At 39.9% G+C, this 21,151-nt stretch overlaps 1 protein-coding gene across 1 annotated transcript in view; it reads right to left on the bottom strand.

Moving 5' to 3' along the window:
- mad1l1 (mitotic arrest deficient 1 like 1) overlaps positions 1 to 21,151 on the bottom strand; it is a gene marked incomplete at its 5' end in the record, with an annotated part of 74,099 nt that overhangs the window by 25,337 nt on the left and 27,611 nt on the right. The window contains one exon of the mRNA XM_080520691.1: positions 5,447 to 5,678. Coding sequence (XP_080376817.1) covers positions 5,447 to 5,678 — 232 coding nt within the window. The remainder of the gene's footprint in view (positions 1 to 5,446; positions 5,679 to 21,151) is intronic.

Below are 21,151 nucleotides of genomic sequence, written 5' to 3'. Positions count from 1 at the left end.
CACACAATAATCCTCAACCTGGTTCCTTCTGTTGATGCCACGCAGAGCATTTCTCACTGTTTATTTCTGTCAAAGTGAAACCTCAAATTCCGCCAACAGTGATAAAGTGAGCAGGAACAGCCCAGAGAATGAGCAAAAGTCAGAAAAAAAAAAAAAGAGCAGATGATTAACTCAACACTTCTGAAATGCTTAAATTTCCTTCATATGATGTGAAATGAAATACTTTTTAGTAAGTCAAACATGATCAAAAGATCGACTGCCAGCTTCATATTACTATTTATCTTACTTAAATTATCTCTTAGCCTGCCACTCAAACCCTCCCTTTCATAAACCTGGACTTCACATTTTTCGATTTTTAATCAATCCCACTATTCTTCTTTTCATATATTAAAGCTTATTAAATTTTCATCACTTGGGATGATTTCTAATTTCAACTTAAGATACCATGCCAGATTGTAAAAAAAAAAAAAAAAATATTGCCAACCATAACTTTGCAAGGTTATAAAATATTAACAACAAACCAATACATTCCCAATCCTGTAACAAAAACATTGGCAGAGGTGGGAGGTGATTTACTTCAACCAATTGCAGTGCAGGGAAGGGATAAGTGAAAAACATACCAGGCTGGTTCAGCCAAATCCTGTGGCTCAAGTCCTAAAGCTTACCCAGCGAAAAGTACAGGGATGGAGAGGAAAGAAAGGAAAATGAGAAAAGTAAACACAAAGCCAGTGAATTAAACAGTGGATTATGGATGTACAGTGAGGTAAAGAGCTCAGGGATTCAGAGATCCCTGTGTGGTACAGCTGGGCTGACACAGGGTCCTACCCAGAATCTTTTTAAAACGGAATATTGAAGTGTAATTGGAGAACTCGAGAGGATGTCTACTTCGTTAACCAAACCTAGAAGCTCGGTGACAAGAGGAGAAGTGAAGCCGTGAGCCACCACAAGCTTAAGCTTGCTTTTATTGACTGTCATCAGTCACACTTCAATCAGTTTAGCAAGTAGCTTCGCTGGTGTGTGACCCCCAAAACTCTTCCACACGTAGCACGGTTCTTTAAAAACCCCTGATCTACTGAGTAGTCAAAAGAATGAGCGACCTCTGGTCCAAATGTCAAGTTGCTGGTGTTGTACGGACCAGCTTTCATCTCCTCTTGAAATTTTGGCAGAATTTTATTTACAGTTTGACTTACTTCTGTCATTAATAATCCCATTCATATTAAAGAGTATCCAAACCTCTGACGTCGCTCGCCCTCTCTCTTCTACCCGTTGCTAATGGATGACGTCACGTAATACTCTCCGGGTGGTATCAGGCACCTTTTACCAGTACTTCATGCCATATCGATCCTGATATGGTATGCTGTTATCAGTGTGAAGTCGAAACCTTATTTTTTATTGTGCACAAATTCCATGCTCTTTGGTGTGTTTAAATATGACAATTTGGAATAAACATGGGCAAACAAAATACAAGAATTTGACTAATGCAGACCAGGGACAATGGCTTATTAAAGCTATGTAACATAATACTTCATATTAAGAGATTCTCTATATTCACATTTCCCCAAATTTAGTAAAAAATGTAAGGCTCGGTACTCCACAGCAGTTAAAATTTTAGGTGTGCCTCTCCCATTTGAAAATTAATAAGCCACCTCTGCCCTCGTGGGATGATCTTTAACATTTGATGCAACTTGGTTTTCATAAACTTTGTAGAAAGTCAATGAAATAAAGGCAATATTGGAGAAGTATAAAGTCTTCCTCCGTACTGTCGCAACATTTTGAATGAACCAGAGGCTTGTTGGTAGAATTACAGGGACACCCTGATAATAATGAAACACAATACTATAGCCTTGAAGTAACAAATGGATGGGCAGATTTTTCAGCATCACCCCGAGGCAGAATGCTCACAGCTGCACTTCAAAGAAAGGAGGTCAGGCTCTTTGCTTCATGTGTGAAAAAAAGGACATCATTTAGTCAAAATAAAATGCAACAGTCACTTGCAGTGGCACTGAAGGTCGAGGCAATGCCAATCAGAGGAACTCGGTTAGACAGAGCTGCCATTTGTTTGAATTGACAAGTATTAAGTTAGATATCCTCTTCAGATCCAAATATGCTGATTCTAACAAATAGCATGTAGATGTGTTTTGATCACTGCCAAGCATCACAGCCTTCATACTTCCATGCATCCCTTTCATTGGCCTGGTTGTTAGACATTACATCCAGTAGACAGCAGTGTAATTTATATATATCATACATGACACATAGATAAGTCTGTTTTTTTATTTTTTATTTTATTTTATGAGGCCTAACTTCAATATTGCCATTTTTGATTGTTCTCAGTGGTTCAATCCAGTTTTCTATAGTGTGATGAAGTCAGTGCACATTATGTTTGCACCTTATATAGACCAACTACATTGACATGCGCCAGTGTTGCTCTAAAACAAAATCCTCACTGGCAATCACTCAAACTACTTCTCTATAAACAGCTACATAATTGCAATGCAAAAAAATAATCAATTTTAACATTAAAGGAGGTTTGATGGAGTTTTATAGCCAACGACAACACATAGACTTGATGTAGACATTTAAGTGAGAGGTTTAATTACAGAAACGCTAAAAGCCTGGGGTAAGTAGCCTGTTACTGAAGATAAATTGATCGGATGGAAACGCGAAATGTTAATTAGGGATAAAACATCTTTGAGCAATGAAGTTGGTATGGAACCTCAATGACATGATAAAGTGGATGTTTAAGTCTCTCAGAGTCAGAACACTTCACATAAATCTTGCGCTATATGTAAGTGATTGGCTAGAAAGTCTAACAGCCGAGTGCGTGTGTCCGTCTCCCGGGTGATTACCGGTGTCCTCACAGGTGTCAATCAGCCGTGATAAATACTGTTTCAAGGCTTGGGTAATATGACAGAAGTGTCACCTTGTGGCAGCTATCGAACCGCCTCGAAAATGGCTGGTAGTTCTCTAGTTACAGCAGCACATATGCTTCCTCCAACATCCAGCCAAGTCGTCACATAAATGGGAACATGTCATTATCTGTGTAATCCCAACCACAAGTGTGTTTGTGTGCACACTGATGCGACATCGTGGAAAGATTTTTTTTTTTATTCACAAACTTTTGCACTTCACGGAAAGTTTACGACTTTTGCTCTTAATTGGTCTCTAAAGGCATAGACACTGAAAAGTTGTCAAGAAAATGCCACTGATGAGGGAATTTATTTTTGCAGAGTCATTCGTCAACCTGACTGTCTCACAAAGAAAACTCCGGCACTTTAAAAAAAAACAAAAACACTACAACGTAGTTAAAATATTTGTTGTTTGACCAACAAAAAAAAAAACTTATTTTTTTTCTTTTAAGCTGGTGACTGCTTTTTTATATGTCTGTATAATACTAATAATACTAATACATATTACTCTAAACTTAGGATGCTTTACAGTATTTGGAAAAGGAAATAATACTGTAGATAAAGTAACATTTATCTATATTTACAAGTGTTTCATTGTACTGAATTCATAATTTTTTTTATTTTGGTATTAAACCCATGTTTATAAATGTATTAAAAATGACTGAAGACCACACAAGTGCTGGCTTTGAACATGTATTAGAGTAAAGCTTTACTAAGGAACTGCCACCAAATTCAAACAAGTTGTTGTATGACCTTTCAACTGAAGATAAGAAGAGAGAACACACACTTGGCGAGTCGTCGGTAAGAAACTATTATTATTCCAGATGAAACGAATTGGCACTTGGGGAGAATGTATCAGGAGGATGGGGCAGAGATGGCAGGAATGAAAGGAAGGAGTAATAAAAGGAGAGAGGTGGATCTTGTAGTTAGAAAAATGGAAAGAAAGAAAAGGAATGAGATGAGTGCCAGCAAGCAGGAGGAGGTGAGAGCACAGTGAACCTCAGAAAGCAAATTAGCCAACAGACTTGCACCACTCAACTGCCTCCAACTTCCATTATACATTTAACGCCGTCACAACTCCACTTCTTCCACGTGACTGTCTGTCACACTCTCACTAAGAGGAAAGAGGCATTAGCCACCTGAAATACAAATGAAGTTGCTCACAGTGAACACATTGGAGACTGCCAGTACAGGCTGTACATTTTATTGTTTTTTTTTCTTTGGAATTCTCATCTAACTGTTTCTTGACACCCTCTTCAAACTAGTAATAGTAAGTTAACGACTGGCGGTGAACATGCATATGCTCAGCTGTGCTTAACTTGAATATTATGAAGATGCGACACACGTTTGGTTACAATTCCTAAAAGGAAGAGTGTGACTATCTCTCAGTGGACATGATTGATGCTTTCAATTTGAAAATATAAAAAAAAAACAGTCAGAAACTGACATTATAGTTGATTAAATTCAATGTACACATAAATAGTGTAAGAAACAGCCAATAAATCATGAATAATGCAATTTACTGTATCACATTTAGACTGTAGTGTATTGGATTCTGCAACTAGAAGGGCAAGTACAAGTATACCTGTAGCTACTTCCCAAAACAGAGTACTTATTAAATGCCATTGAACCAAATTTTTATTACACAGACCATCAATGCACAAAGGCTACACATGGCCATGGAACCATTGACGCATAGTCTTCTCGAACAGCCTTAAAGGCTCCAGTATAATACAGTAATCTTCAGTAAACATAGGGCTGTGTGTAGCATTTATTTAAGCAACGCTGGTGTGTGAGCCCCGGAACTCTTTAACATGTAGCATGGCTTTGTCTGAAATCAACTGACGGTCTGCTTTACTTTTGTTGGCTGCATAATGCACATCCAGCATGATTGGCTACTAAAATGACACTCATAACCAACGGATGGAAGAAGGCATTTCTTCCATTTTGCAGAAATATTACTGCGATATTTTTTAAATGGCTCGCCAACATTGTTTCATGGAGTTAAAGAGTAAATTTTTGGCCAGTTTAAAATATTTTGAAGTAATCACAAGCTGTATGATGGTGTTTATTTTCACTATTTTTGGATATTGAAACCCATCAGAATTAAAAGATTTTGGAATACTAACATTTTGAAGTAGTCTTTTTCAGGATCAGGTTGTCACTAAGAGTAATCAAATATCCAACTGTTCAAACATAATGAACCAACCAAATGTAACTATATTTATTCCACTTTTACTCACCTCATTATTCACAACTGAGCAGTTTCAATCACAGAATGTGAATTAGAACAACATGCCAATCGCCATCTTTCCATCATGCTCACTCATGTTACGCCTCATAAAGTGTGAATGGTGATGGAAGTTGGACTGCTGAAGTGTGCGTGTGTGTGTGTGTGTGTGTGTGTGTGTGTGTGTGTGTGTGTGTGTGTGTGTGTGTGTGTGTGTGTGTGTGTGTGTGTGTGTGTGTGTGTGTGTGTGTGTGTGTGTGTGTGTGTGTGTGTGTGTGTGTGTGTGTGTGTGTGTTTTACATCTTACCCAGCACTTCCTTTGGTGGTGGGAGACTCAAGCTGAGATTTGAGGCTTGCATGCCGGAGTCGTCGTGTAACTGCGACGCAGCGCCCCCACCCTGCAGGGAGCGCACAAGCTCCCGGAGACGGGTCAGTTCTTCGTGGAGAGTCTCCACTTCCTGCTGGCGCTGTTGCTTGGCAACGGTGGTCGGATTCATTTTGAGGTGGAGCACTTGGGTTTTGACGGGATCGTAGTCTCCCTGAGACACACAGAGACATTACGTCAGTCAGCCGTTGCTTATACTGGAGGTGGACCGTCCCGGTGCCGCGTACGGAATATGACCTTCCAAGACCACCAATAATCCAAGTTTTATTTAAAACTCTGACAGGTGAAGACACTTTGGACCTTTAGACTACATAGACGACCATTAAGAGCAGACCTGAGCTTTGCACAGCCTGCGGCTGCCACTCGCTGGAACATGTGGGGTCAATGAGCAATTACAAGTCAAATGGAAACCAGCACGTGATGCACGTAATACAACTGCTTTGCTTTTATTTTAAAACTGATTGATGGTGGCTTTTTTCCCCCCCAAACACAACGTTTCCTACCAGAACAATTTTACGGTATCAATCTTCATTTCTTTTAACAAGACAGATATTTAGGTATGGATCCCTACAATCAGTATATAATAATCATGTTAAATATCACAATAATGATGTGATTTATAATAAATACAAACACTTAAATATATGATGATAATGTCTATGCTTTCAGATTTGTTCTTCCAAATAACAGTGATTCTTCTGTTGCCCCTAAGTTAAACTGGATCTGAGAAATATAAGACTGATAAATGCAGATTGAGAGTTTTTACAGAGTTTTAACCCTGCTTTTATCCAAAAGATATATATTAATAGAGTCAATGTGGTGCGTCACAAAACAGAGACAGCCTGAATTCAACCAACATAGGTGGAAAGATCTGAAATATGCTGAGAAAAAAAAAATCTACTCAGGATCTTAGGTGTTTTGGGTATTTTTATAGATAGAAGAACTGGTAAATTTGAACTGCATTTGGAAGTACTAAAATACATGTGGCATGCATCTTAAAAATGCCATTGCTTCATCACTTAGGATCAAGACTTGAAGGACACATTGTGCCTGATTGAATGGCAGACAAAAGCTGCAGTGTATGAACACAGATAAATTCATCCTCCGTAACCTGGAAAAGGCCATTTTACACCTGCTTTAAGCCAAATTACTGATTTTCAGCTATTTTTCTGGAAGGCTTCTGCACAATAGTACTTTTGAATGTAGTTTGTTTTAAGTTCTGGTCTGAAATGTTGGGGCCTTTCTGATTCACCAGGCCGTGACCTTCGAACACACACTGGAGTGGTTCTGCAGCCAAGTGTGAAACAGCTGAGACGAGACTGCACCTTTAAATCTGAGGCCATTGTGCTCTGCTGGGGGAGACGGTGACTTTGCCCCTCTGGTGGGAAGACAGACAGTGCCCCAAGTGAAGCAGTTCATGCATCTTGAATTGTTCATGAGTGGCAGCAGACGGGAACAGGAGATCGACAGGCGGATTTTGAGTTGTGTCTGCAGTGATGCGGACGTTGTACTAATCTGATGTGATGAAAGAAAAAAAAAGAGTCGGGCCACAAAGCAAACCTTTTCAATTTACCAATCAATCGCTGTCCCTGTCCTCACCTGCAGTCGTGACCTCTGGGTAGTGACCGAAAGAATGAGATTGCAGATACGGGCGACTGGAATGAGTTTCACCTGTAAGGTCTGTCATCTTGCATAAGAGGACGGGCAGAGGTGCTCAGGCATTGGAAAGGACCTTAGAGTAGACCTGCTGCAAACACATACTGAAACGAGTCTGTTGACGAGGCCTGGAAATACAACCAGAATGGACATGTGTTTGGATATTGGATATGCCTTCAAACTGTACCAACACTGCTTCCATACACAGAGTCGTACTAACCTCATTTCATAAACTGTCACAGCTATCAGTCTCACCATCGCACATGCCCCTTCTGTCTACAGGAAACTGTTGCTGCAATGTGTGCAGTATTTGCATTAACTGTTCAGATCGTCCTTCCACAAGTACATCCTTCTATCGTATTACAGTTAACATAATTTCACAGAACACCTTGTGGGAACTTTTTCACATTTGGCACACATGTTCACTCTCACTTAAGTGTGATGTGATTACGTTTTGGTGACCAGAGATCAAGGTTATCTCACATTGTCTTCATGATACAGTATCTCAGCGAAGTGTTGAGGAAACATTCACTTTGACTCAAGAATCAGGTGATTCGTTTTAGTGGCTGTGTTCCAGGGTTACTATATGCTTCTACTACATGCTTTTACACAATAAACCTCGTAGCGATTTCTTCAAAACCATTCTAAAATGAGAGAGACGTTATAGATAGTAACATGCACATTGTCCAAGACCATCCATTTGTACCAGAAATACATTCATATTGACTGGAACTTTAACTGTTGTCAATGCAGTAATTGCAGTTAATTTTCATGGCATGGTTGTTCCAGACTGGCTGGTGTGAGTATTTCACAAATTAGTGATATGCTACGGTTTTCATGCACAATCGTCTATAGAATAGTTTGAAAAAGAGAAAACATCAAAAGATTGGAAAAATGTTGCCTGGTCTGATGAGTTTTGATTTTCTTTTTGGTTTTCCGCTGCAACATTCAGATTTCAAGGGTTCAGGATGCTGGTGGCTGCAGTGCAGTGGTCTGGGTGATGTTTTCTGAACAAAAGTTGGGCCACTTAGTCAGCAAAAATGCTGTGATATTTGAACAAGGATCAATTGAAAAAACCCACCCCTGTACGAACAGAAAGTACCCATCTTGTGGAAGCTACTTCCAACAGAATAATGTGCGATGTTGCACAGTTCAAATCATCTCAAGCTGCTTTAATAGATACCATTAAAAGACCTCCATCAGATTGAAATCCAATAAAACACCTTTTAAACATGGTGAAATGGGACATTTGCATCAAGATGTCCAGATGACAAATCTGAGTGAACTGCGTGACTCCGAAATGTAGAAAAGCAGCTTTTTGTAAGGCAATTTTGAGAACATTAAATGCTCACATTTATCCATGCCATTACAAGCATGGACATGAAACAATGCATATATGCAGCAAGTGTACAAGAGTCCAATTCAAGCTCTTTTTTTATTAGCTCTTTATATTTTTAAGTGAATTTTCTTCCTGTGTAACCTTCTGACTGCTGTTTACCTTGCCTGCCAAAATCCTCTCCAAAAAAGAACCAGGAGAGTACGCTGAAGTCATGACTATCGTACAACCCACCTGCTTCATTTCCCCATTGCGCTGCACTTGGACCTCACAAGCAACAGTACAATAGTCTGCACATGAAATACACTTCATACACTTTTGAAGAAAGCATTTGAGATTGAACTAGGTAGTATTTTGGTCATTAAACCATTTAGGTAATTGTCAATGTTAGTGCTGTCTTTGAATCACAAAAAAACCATTATGCCGTGATAAAGTTGTTTTGGTACACACTAGTTTATAGATGCATTTACCCAATCATGTTGTCTCCAACAGCCTCTGTGCAATAAATTCTCAATTCAATTATATTAAAATGTTCCCTTCTAGATAAACTTGTTTGGAAAGGTGTTAAGTGAACTTTGCTGGCTGCAGTCGGAGGTGTTCTCAAATTGAAGTTCATTAGCCTCCGGGGTTTTTATCGTCCTTGATATAATCGGGTTGGAAACATTATTAGAAAGTTGATAAGTTCCAAGTTTATCCGAGATATCGGTATTGGAGTACAACCAGGCACATTTTCATGGATTGCATTGTCTACAATAGAGCCAATCAAAAAGTAATCTATATTTCATACTGTATCACACTGCAGGTTGTTCACCTCAGCCTGCTGCTGAGCTGCTCTCCCCCAAGACAGAGGGCTCCCAACTGAGAGCATTTCATTGCACCCAAGTGTGAAAATTGGTGTGTGTGAATGTAGAGAAGTTATTTGGTCACACCGATGATTGAGAATGTTTCGACACTCAGGCTGGCAAAATTCAGTAAGCCGCTTAGCTTTAGTGGCAGGTGAACAGAACCTAATCAGCTGGCAACGGGAGTGCACTGTTTTTACTGCCACACTACATCTGCAAGTAACACAAGAAGTTTTTTTTGTTTTTTTTTTTTTGTTTTAAACACCAAAGGAACCTGGGTTAGGGATTTGTTTCCGTCATCAGAGATCAATGGGGGGGGCTTGAAGCTGTGCCCCGTCAGAGCTGGTCAACACACAGGTGCAAATAAAGTAGATATATTAAGACGCTATCTAAAAATTAAACTTCACAGGTATTGATTGTACCAATAGATGCATTTCATTGTTGAGAACTATTGAAAGCGTGCTGATTTGATCAGTTTACGCTACAAGTAGACAGTTAGTTCTTTTCATTAAATTAGTAGTAATAAGACTCCATTTACGTGACGTTTCAAGTGAAAATGCATCATTTTTTCAATTTCCGTTCAGAAAGGTTTTACATTTCCACGGCAACGATTTGACAACAATGTCTGTTTACACGGAAGCAGCATAAACACTGAATAAGATGTAGTTTCCATGTACGGCCACCAGTGAGTGTCGTTTGTTTTTCGAATGAAACCACATACACACACATGCTCACAGAGAACTAACTCTACGTTATGAACAATAAGAATGGCGGGTACATGGACGTTTGTAAGGTCAGACGACGAAGTCGGATTGCTATTACTGGTGACTCGCCTATAAAACTACCAAGTCCCGGGAGAATACGGACGGGGAGTCGTGACAGTCTGGAGGCCTCCATTATTGGTATTGTCCATCTATTTGCACATGTTCAGAAGAACTACTTTCTACTCCTGTGATGCGCATGCACAGTGAAAACATCTCCGCACTCTACATGGCGGTGTTTCCAGGAAATTGCGTTTCAGTTCTGAACATCTGTAGCATTGTGCTGTGTGATCAAACTGCACATTTCAGAGTGGCCTTTTATCGTGTCATGCCTAAGGCACACCTGTGCAATATTCATGCCGTCTAATCAGCATCTTGATATGCCGCACCTCTGAGGTGGGATGGATTATCACAGCAAAGGAGAAGTGCTCATTAACACACATTTAGGCAGATTTGCAAACAATATTTGAGAGAAATAAGGTCTTTTGTGTATATAGACAATATTTTAGATCTGCGAGTTCAGCTCATGAAAAATGGGAGCAAAAACAAACGTGTTTATACGTTCAGTGTATTTACCTGGGTTGCTTCCTCTCGTCCATTAACGTCTGTGGAGGAAGTACTGCTGGTCAAACCAGGTGACTAAAGGGAACGTGACTGTTCTTGGAACGATCATTCCGTGCTTGGAACGATCAGAATATGGAGATTCCTGTGGTACAGAGCCACTCTGGGTCTCAGGTGTTTTTCAAATCACAATTTGAAACTTTTTCTCTTTCATAAAGCTTTTAGAGTTGTGCAATCATTTATTATACAAAAAAAAAAGTCCTTTCCTACTAAAGCCGAACGCAATGATTTGCAAAAGAAACCTGTATTATATTCTGTACAGCTGCACACAAAAAAAAGAATACGTTGCAAAAAATTCCATATTCTGCTGCTGCTAAAAGTAATAAAGTGCATATTAATTATGACTAAAAAATTTACCAAAAATTAAAAGTAAAATTTTTTTGTTTTTAAACAAAATAAATATGCCATACAGTCCACCAGCGCTGGTCTGTTGATTTTTAGAGAGAATTGAGGATTGACAAGGTTTTGTGTAGTTATTGCTAACGGTCACTTAAAGATGCAGTATATTTGTGACCCACTAGGGGGCCACAGCCCACACTTTGGAAATCACTGCCGAATAGAGTTTCACAAAATATATGAGGTGCATTAAAAGAAAAATATTAGCCTATTTTGAACTTGATGACAAGAACACATCTCACTGGGCAGCTGTGACCCGGTCGTTAGGACGGCCGTCTCCCAATTGGAAGGTTGTCGGTTCGATTCCCATCTCCACCATCCACACGTCAAAGTGCCCTTGAGCAAAATACTGAACCTCAAACTGCTGCCAGTGGATGGACCGAGTGCCTTGCATAGTAGCCACTTCCATTGATGCGTGAATGTGCTCGTGAATGGGTGAATGTGATTAACAACGGAGACTGCATATGCTGTGTAAAGGCACTACATAAGTGAAATTCATTTTAAAAAGTTGTGAAAGCCGGAACAAAGTGCTTGAAAAGTAATTTGCTTACATCAACAACATCTGGAGGAGCATTTGGCAACCAATTAGGCGACTTGGCAACATATCCGCAACAAAACTCTCTCTCAAAAAAAAAAAAAGACTTCAACAAGGCACAGTCTCTCAGAGTAAGAGACACATTAGAGGAGGTTAATACTTCGATGACAAACCAACTAAAAATTGTGGGAGGATTTCAGATAAATATTCCTTAAAATTCACTTGAAGATCGCATCATCATCATCAAAAGATAAGATTCAGAAAATCAAGCGAGGAAGATGAAGGGGAAAATTGGATGCTCGGGGTCTTCAAGCCTTCAGGTGGCACTCTATTAAAATCAGGCTCTAATCTCCACTGGCTATCACTGCATGGGCTCGGCAACATTTCCAGAAATTACCAGCTGTGAGCACAGGCCACAGTGTGATTCATGCAAAGCCACATGAGAAGACAATCCAGAAACGCCTCCGTTTTCTTGGGACCAAACCTCATTTGAAATGGTCTGAGCCTGGACGGCAAACTGTTCTGTGGTCAGCTGAATCAAACATTGACATTTATTTTGGGAACCATGGACGAGACTATTTCATGCAGACATGGAGACCCAAAATACAAGATTTCCCATCAACCAGTCTTCTTGCATTCATTGATTGTTTATTTGTTGAAAAAGCAAATGATGAGCATACTGGATTTTCCGATAGAACTGTAAATATTTGTCCTAATTACCTGTTCCTGTTTGCTGGTCTCCTACCTGTGGCTTCCACTTCGATTGAAAGATTGAAAGCTTATTTCGGACATGTACATGAATAACTTCCTGTAATCTACGCCTTCTACATATGCAACCTGTGTCCAAATACATATTTCAAGATAAATCTAAATAAACTAAATAAGATGCCAACAATAAGTATAGATGGCAACAACAGTATCATTCAAATTGGCTTATTGTTAAGATTGTAGCCATTTTCAGTAGTAATTGTTTGGTTTTGTGACACCCCTGTTCTAAATATTAAAAATAACCCTGGACCAATGTTATGCATCTTATATTTAGTCTCTTTAACTCATAACTAATATCTACCACAAAAGGCTGAAACATATCAGTTTTAAACATCTGATATATATCGTGCTCAATTGGAAATACATGAATCATTGGATTCTGCACTTTGTAATACTATTCAGAAAAGCTCTATACAAACACAGGTTTATATTGTTTTTATTGCGATTTAAGTACTTGGATTAAATTTTGTGCTCCTGACGATGATTGAAGTTTCCAATTTCTTCTGTAAATGACAGCAAGGACACAAATCTAAACCTGAACTGAAAACTGAGGTGCCATTTCTTGATGGCATGAATTCACTTCATCTCAGTCTCATTCATTTATTTACTATTTTTGCCATGAAGTTTAGGTGAACAAGAAGAGAGTATCTTAGCTTTACTGAATGCTAGTACACACACACACACACACACACACACACACACACACACACACACACACACACACACACACACACACACACACACACACACACACACACACACACACACACACACACACACACACACACACACACACACACACACACACACACACACGCACACGCACACGCACACGCACACGCACACGCACACGCACACGCACACGCACACACACCAATCTGAGTTCTTGATTACTGGCTAAATTAGATTCCATGTGCCCCCGAGCAATGACTGCAAAATAAACTTGGGGGGAGGGGGGGGGATATGAGGAAGGGAAACTGTCTACAACACATAAAATAACACGGTGAAAACAAAGGAGGCAGCAGGATTGCCTTCAGTACAAGAAGACAGCAACACGGACCCAGATGATGAAGAAAAACCTCACAGGTTCAAAAATTACCGGCAAACTGTTTCCAGCACACGTCACAGCTAAATAAAGCCCAGGTTTATTTTCTTCTTGCATGAACCTTTTCCAGTCCTGCATCTGTATACAAACTGTTTATTTTAAGGCTGTGTGTGTGTGTGTGTGTGTATAAACAGTAAATGGATAGCCTGAGACAGATATGCAAATTAGAGTATAAAAAGAAAACTTTGTAAACCCCAAAATAAAAATGCAGCCAGCCAAGAGCTACATCCTGTCAAAAACCTTTGGATCTTTGAAACATACTTCTTTTAAATTAGGTCAAGCTAAAGAATATTGGAGTGATTTGACGATGGAGTTCATATTTCACTGTCTTCATGGACTGAGCTGAAGGGCAAAGTTTTAATTAACACACTAAACGGGGAATGACAAACAACAAAGGAAACTTAGTTCTCATCAACATTTAAGCACAATATTAATTTTTTTTATTGGCCGAATTTGCTTCATGCATCAAACTTAAGTGAGCAAATGGAAAGGGTCCTTTTTTTGTCTTTATCCATTATAATATAGAAAAAAAAAGAGGAAAAAATCAATCACATGAATAAATGTAATGCATACAAGGCAAAGAAACTGCCTACTTTTAAATGGGAGGAAAGAAGGAACTATCTGCACAATGAATAAAGTTATTATTACCCATTACTCTGTATATATGCCCTCATTTGAGGGGAGAAGAAGAAGAACTGGGGCATTATGCGGTTATAAATTATAATTTAGTTCGTGCTGCAGAAACGGAAACATGTCAAAGTACCTGAGTTTCAAAGCATGCAAGCAAAGTGCTGAATATTACAATATCACACATGGCCTATTTTGTTGTGTGTGTGTGTGTGTGTGTGTGTGTGTGTGTGTGTGTGTGTGTGTGTGTGTGTGTGTGTGTGTGTGTGTGTGTGTGTGTGTGTGTGTGTGTGTGTGTGTGTGTGTGTGTGTGTGTGTGTGTGTGTGTGTGTGTGTGTGTGTGTGTGTGTGTGTGTGTGTGTTGACTTGCATATATACAGGCTGCTCTTGTGCACAGTATTTACAGTGCAGCAAGGTGGAGTGCCATTGAAAGCGCCCGAGGCTACATATATCTTATTCATAGAACAACAATAACAACACATCTAATACCACGGAGCAGTGGCTGCTTTATAAAAACAGCAAGGCAGCAGGGAGCGAGAGCAAGAGATCAAAAACATAGGAAATAAAACAAAGGGAGGGTGTGAAGGAGTGAAGGTGGGAACAGGTGTGGTCTGAATCCACGGAACAACAGTTTTTAACACAACAGTAGAAACCTGGTGTCATCCCAGATTTACGCTTCTCAGTTAGACTCGGCCTCCACCCCTATCCTCTTCCTGTGCCAAAGATCAACCAGGCAACTAGAAGGACCTCCCTGCCCCAGTCCAGGACCCTGCAACCCCCCCCCCTTCCGTTATCAGATGCATCTTGTAATGATTTTCATCCTATTCCACCATAAAATTACACAGATCACACAGAGTTAGTCAACCTCAGGCATCATGACTAACAACTGAGCCTCCACACAAAGATCTTCTCTCTAATCTAGTTAGATCTGTTGGACTGAGCAGCACTAACCGGTATTGTTCGACACCTCAAACCCACAACATGCAGCCTCGACATTCTGCCCACAAACTTTTTTTTAAAGATGGTTTTAGCTGTTTAGCTCCAGATGTACAACAGATAGTCAACAGCTCCCTTGAGATGGGCGTTTTCCCAAAAACTCGGCTGTTATCAAATCTCTTAAAAAAAAAAAAAAAAAAAAAAAGAGTAATCTGGATGCTTCAGAAATGAGTAATTATATATATTACTACTACTGAGAAGCTTTGGACACAGTTTCCAACCACAAACCTAAATACATCAAGTCAATCAGGTACAAGCACAAAGCTTATATTTAGTAAGCAGCATCTGTTATCTTACAGTAAATCAGACAATCTACCTCAAGGAAAACCAAACCCGAGGTGTTTTTGCAATGTGACCACAGTGTGATGTCAGCTGGAAAACAAGAACCCTACTGGGGCCTCCTGTGATATGAGTTGGCAAAAATGAACAAGGGGCAGCTGCTGAGTGGCTACCATGTCCAACTAAAGAATGATAGCTACAGCCACTAGCATTTCCTGCCGGGGTAAAATCTGAGCGCGATCATCTCACTGCAACACAGATGTTATGACTGGGCCTTTTGGATGGCGCCCGGGGAAGTCCATCGGTCTCTAGTGTGACGGGAACAAAAATGCCCTGGACTCAAGGCCACGGCATCCACTGCACACAGAGCCATTTTGATTGAAGGATTACTCATCTCAAGCATCCCTTGGTAAAATGTTTAGCGATGCTTGAGTAACTGCACAGCGCACTGATTTGTAAAGGCCCATGATTCTCTGAAGAACTGTAAGAACTAGAAGTTAGCATAGGTTTATCAGAATTGGGTAAAACAGGATAGGTTTGTGATGGCAACTTTGGATTTCTTGATGTAAAATGCATAATGCCAAGCAGCAGAAATATACTGAACACTGAAATATACTGACCCTGAGTGGTTCGCCAGAGTCCACAAAGGGACCCTTTGAATACCTACAGGTCCAAGTGGTATTTCAGAAAAGCTCAAGTCTGTACGGCTTTCATAAATCTTGTCCAAATGGTATTAGTTTCAGAATCTCTGACAGGCTGTGCCATGAGACGTGAACCATAGAGAGTTTGTAGATCAGCAACATGAGATTAAGGTCAAATATGAAAAGCTTGAAGGCAAAAGGGCCACAGCGCAGTAACATGTTCCATGGATGACTGAGCTTTAAGACCCCCCTCTTTCTTTCTTAGTAGCAAAACCTTTAGCACATGTACGGGAGCGCTGTGTGGAAGCCCTCCTCAGAAATAACTGGGATGCTCAATATGTCATCGCTTTTCCTCGTGAGACAGGTTTGGCCACCTGCATGAACCAAGCGTGACAGCCTGACCTTTCCAGAGTCTTCCGGCTGGTAATTAGACTCCTGGTTACTAGATGTATTGGCAGAACACATGATTGATGGGTCTTCTCTATTTTCCATGCCAGATATTTTACAGGATATGGATGCAACATCAACGGACAAGAATCGATCCACAATGTAAAATAGGGATCTCAAGAATTAACACATTCCAAGTGCGATTTATGTGAAGCAAAAAAATAAAAATAAAAATTTGGATCTTCAAATGTTTTTAACTCTGCATAATTCTTCAATCTATCTATATTCTTCACAGATGAGAGCTGCAGGCACTGGGGCCAATCTGACAGTGTGACCGGCATATTACATCCTGGACACCATTTCAAATTGATCTTGCATGCATGTGAAATTAATTAGAAATCAAAATTGGGAGGACACAGAAGTACCGAGAGAAAATGCACAAAGACAAAAGGAGGAACACGTAAAATCTTACTGTGAGGCAACAGTTCCAGTCACTGCTCCGCTATACCACCCCCACATGACCGTTACTACTGACATTTCTCTCTGAGCAGGCTGAAGGCAGATTAGATAGAGATTCTCAATACCCTGGATCATTTCAATGATTTATTAGATGGAACGAAGTAGCATCTGCCATTGTCTCTTCTAGTCAAAAGTCAGAATGCCATTATCAATTTTACTCAGAAATGTCACCATTTTCTCTTTAATTTAAGCCAATGTGCAGCCACTCACTTTACATGATGAGTGTGATGGGAAGATATCTGAAGTTCATTCACTGAACTTCAGATATGCCTTTTAAACAATATCGCTGCTCTCTTCAGTCTTGATCCTGTGTTTTGTTTTGTTTTTCTCGATGCCTTTGAAATCTCCATTAAAATATGCATCTTTTACAGTGTGGTACTAAACAGTCTCTGTGAAAACGGAGTGTGAATAAATTTAGACATAAGTACACTTGCTGTGTTTTTTTCAGTTCTGAACTGTTGTAATTCAATTGTGAATAATGTTTGGAAATGTCTTTTATCAAGCCGCCATTTATTTTGAACACGGATCACCCATGACAATATGACCACTCAGCTAATATCGTTTGTCTCACACTTCCACAGCTCTATAATGCATCTCATTGTAACGAACATCATAACACTGTGTACACCTTTATGTGATAACCAGCATTACTTCTAAAGTAGTTTAACGTAAAGTTGCTTGTCTGCTGTATCGCACCACACGGGCCAGTCTTTAATCCACACGAACATCAAAGATCCTTGGCCGTCCATGCTTTCTTGGACCAGTTTTGATGAATGCCAACTACTGCGAAATGAGAAACATGCTGAAAGAGCTGTAGCTTTGGAGATGCTCGACTTCTGTTCCCAACACATCAACTTCGAGGGTAAAATATTCACTTGCTGCTCGATGAATCTAAATCCACTAAAAGGTGCTACTGCATGATTAAAAAAAAAATATATATATATATTGACTTTGTCTGTTAGTGGTTATAATGTTTTAGCTTTCTCATTATAAGTGTACAGACAATAGAAGTACAGTATTTTTCAAAAATAGTTGAGCTGATTCTTGTGGTTGCAGGTGGACATGCTTTACAGCCACTATAAAAACAGAAAAATCAGGTCTCAATAAGGACATGAGGCTGCAACACAAAGAGGATACCGCAATGCAATTATTTTATCTGCAAGCTTTATCATTTCACCCGTAGTGTTCAGTAAAAGCACAAACAAACTAAATGGACACAAAAGGAGTCTTGAGACCCTGAGCAAAGATCATAAAAAATGGATGGACCAACGACACAGTGGGCCCTCGTTCTCAGCATTTCCCTCCAAACTTACCTAAAACATAAATCAAACATGAAACAAGGGACGAATAACGTAAATATCAGCAATCTGCAACACTAACTAAGGCCCAGTTTATGTGTCTTTTTGAAAATGATCTCCGTTTGCACAGAAATGGCAGAAATGCTGAAAACGATGCAGTTTTCATGTTGAGCCACCCGTGGCTATTGTCCATTTTTTTGGTGATAAAACCACACACATGCATGCAGAAAACCACACACTAGAAACATTAACTATGGCGACATTTGTATAGATGCACAACAAAGTCTCAACTCAACTATAAAACTAGCAGGGTCCCAGGGGAATCCACACTTCCTGTCCCTCTTATCCTGTCCTCCTCTCTCTTCCTGAGTGCACTCAGCAAAGGGAGGAGGGAGACAAGACTGGCAGAGAGTCACAAACAGAACAGGACTTCACAGGAAGTGACTACGTCAAGCCAACTGCTCGCCTTTAAGACTTTGTCAGGAACAAATGCTGCAATATACGGTAAATTAAGAGACACGGTTTTCCAATTAATGTTGGACCTTTGAATTGTAAATCATGTCTTCTGCCTTCTGCAGCCAGGTCTAGAAGAGGCTGCAGCACTGAAGTGAAAACACTGGAAAGTCATACAACTGAAAACTCAAACTGTTCAACTAGTTCCTCGTGCGTGTGTGTCTGCTCATAAGCGCAAATCATGCTCAAGTTATAAACAAGTTATCAAACTGTTTGAGGCAGCAATGCATAATGCTCCATCTCATTGCTAGCATTCCATTGTGACATCAATGCTGACAGTAGATTGTGCCATCATAATGCAAAAGGTTAGCTGCTCTAAGGTGATCGACATCATTACTGTAACACTTACTCTATATCATATTGATGCTGAATTTGTGAAAATCACAGGCCCTCAATCAGAGGTGTGGAAAAGAAGGCCAAAACAACCCCACAAGAGGCTCCAATTGGGAATGCCAAGCAGAGCAAATTGTAAAAATGTCAAAGAAAACATTGAGCTTTCAACAAACTTCTTGAGTAGCAGACACAACACTGACACCGAGCTGAGATATCGGTGATGCTGCCAGCAAAGCGAGCGACCTCATTATTAGCAAATTTGCATTAGTCTCAAAGTCATGAGTTTGTAAAAACATGTAAGATGGAACAACTATAGGAGAAGGTTCGTTGACATTTCACTGTCATTTGCAACAGGTTTCATTAAAATTGGCTTTATGTTGAGATTGTAGTCATTTTCGGGAGACACCGTTTGGTTTGTGTGAAAATATAGACATTTTCATCACGTGAACTCTGTGCCACAACAAAGAAGAAGAAGAAGAAAAAAAGAACTTTCGAATTTAAATTCGAAGGATATGGCGGCACTTTTGTCAGTCCAGCCCACTCGAGATGAAATTGGGCTGTATGTGGCCACTGAACTAAAATGTGTCTGACACCCTTGCCCTATTCAGTCAAGTATATAATAGTACTAAACCCACAATATTGTGATGATGGTTATTGATTATTGTGAAGATGGAAATCATTATGTTTAATGACTGAACTGCAAAAGATGAAAATGGCATCACTATAACTGCAGCCCCGTGACCTTTAAACCCAACATTAAAACTGTGAGAAAACATCTTACCTTGGCTGAATGAGGACAAGCCGTCACTACCGTTAACATCTGATCATTCTTCTCGTGTCTGAAATGATGTCTAAATATCACGTTGCTGTGGCTGTCTATTACACAATTGAGCCTGTCAGACTACGTTGATGCAACCTCTTGCAATGGCAACAATTACCTGCTATATGAGCGAATGTGCGAAGACAAAGTAAAGCTGCGTCAGACTTTCTGAAAACAAGAAGAAACAAAAGCACTGGCTGGTGTTAAAGTAAACACAATCGTCTTTGTTATTAACCGAGTTCAGTCCACGGGCTAATGAGCAGAATTTCTCGCCATTAAGAACAAAAGGTTGAAGCTACAGAGAGGCTACTGGAGAAAAGACTGAATACATGCAGAGCAGAGCAGCTCCTGACAGGTTTTGAAAGGCTGTCAGCAAATAACATTGTTAACAGTAAGACTGAGCTGAGCACTGCAGGCTCTTGGAGATGGCCTTGTCAGACAAACCCGGATCAAATATCCTGACTCGAAACCAGCCCCCCCAAAAAATTCAAAAGGAACGATAGCAGCGTGAGGTGTTCGGATTGACACTGCAATACAAAGCATTCGGCTCGTCAAGTTTGTGTTTTGCTTCCGTGTTACTAAATCAAACAGCTCACACTTTGATCCAAATCATCATTTGCTTTTCCCAGAGCAGAAAAAAAAAAAAAAAAGGCAGTGGTGCACAGTTTTACAATTTTATCATCATCAATGATGAATGCTGGAAATAAACAGAATCCAGTACTTCCTAAGATAAGAAAGATGAACGCTGCACAGTTCTGCATCTTTCAGTACACAATCTTAAAGCTGCCATTTTAGCTATGCACCCTCCTCGAGCAGAGAAGTCATTAGTTATCACAACCAGCAACAACAACCAAGTATTAGAGGCCAAAGAAAAAGAAAGAAATGTGTGCTTTATGGGAAATATATAAACGTATCAGAACAAAAATACAGTCAAATACCTTCGTTCATTATGCAGAGACCTCTGAAATGGTGCAGTGAATTGTGTAAATAAGACTTCTCTCAAAAAGGCACCCATCAACACAAACTGGAGGGCTTTTAGCCATTTCCCATAATTCAATGCATTACCCGCTTGTTCTCGACAAACTGAAGGATTTAGTGGTACAAGTAGTAGATTACAAGAAAGTCAGTGTGCATTAAAAAGGAGGCTTAAGACCACCCGTTTTTAATTATAGGATCATGATTTTACCAGAGCAA

Source organism: Blennius ocellaris, assembly GCF_963422515.1.
Source record: "Blennius ocellaris genome assembly, chromosome: 3".
Taxonomy (NCBI): domain Eukaryota; kingdom Metazoa; phylum Chordata; class Actinopteri; order Blenniiformes; family Blenniidae; genus Blennius; species Blennius ocellaris.
The sequence above is the reverse complement of the archived record's forward strand: the minus strand, read 5'-3'. Positions and strand labels throughout refer to the sequence as shown.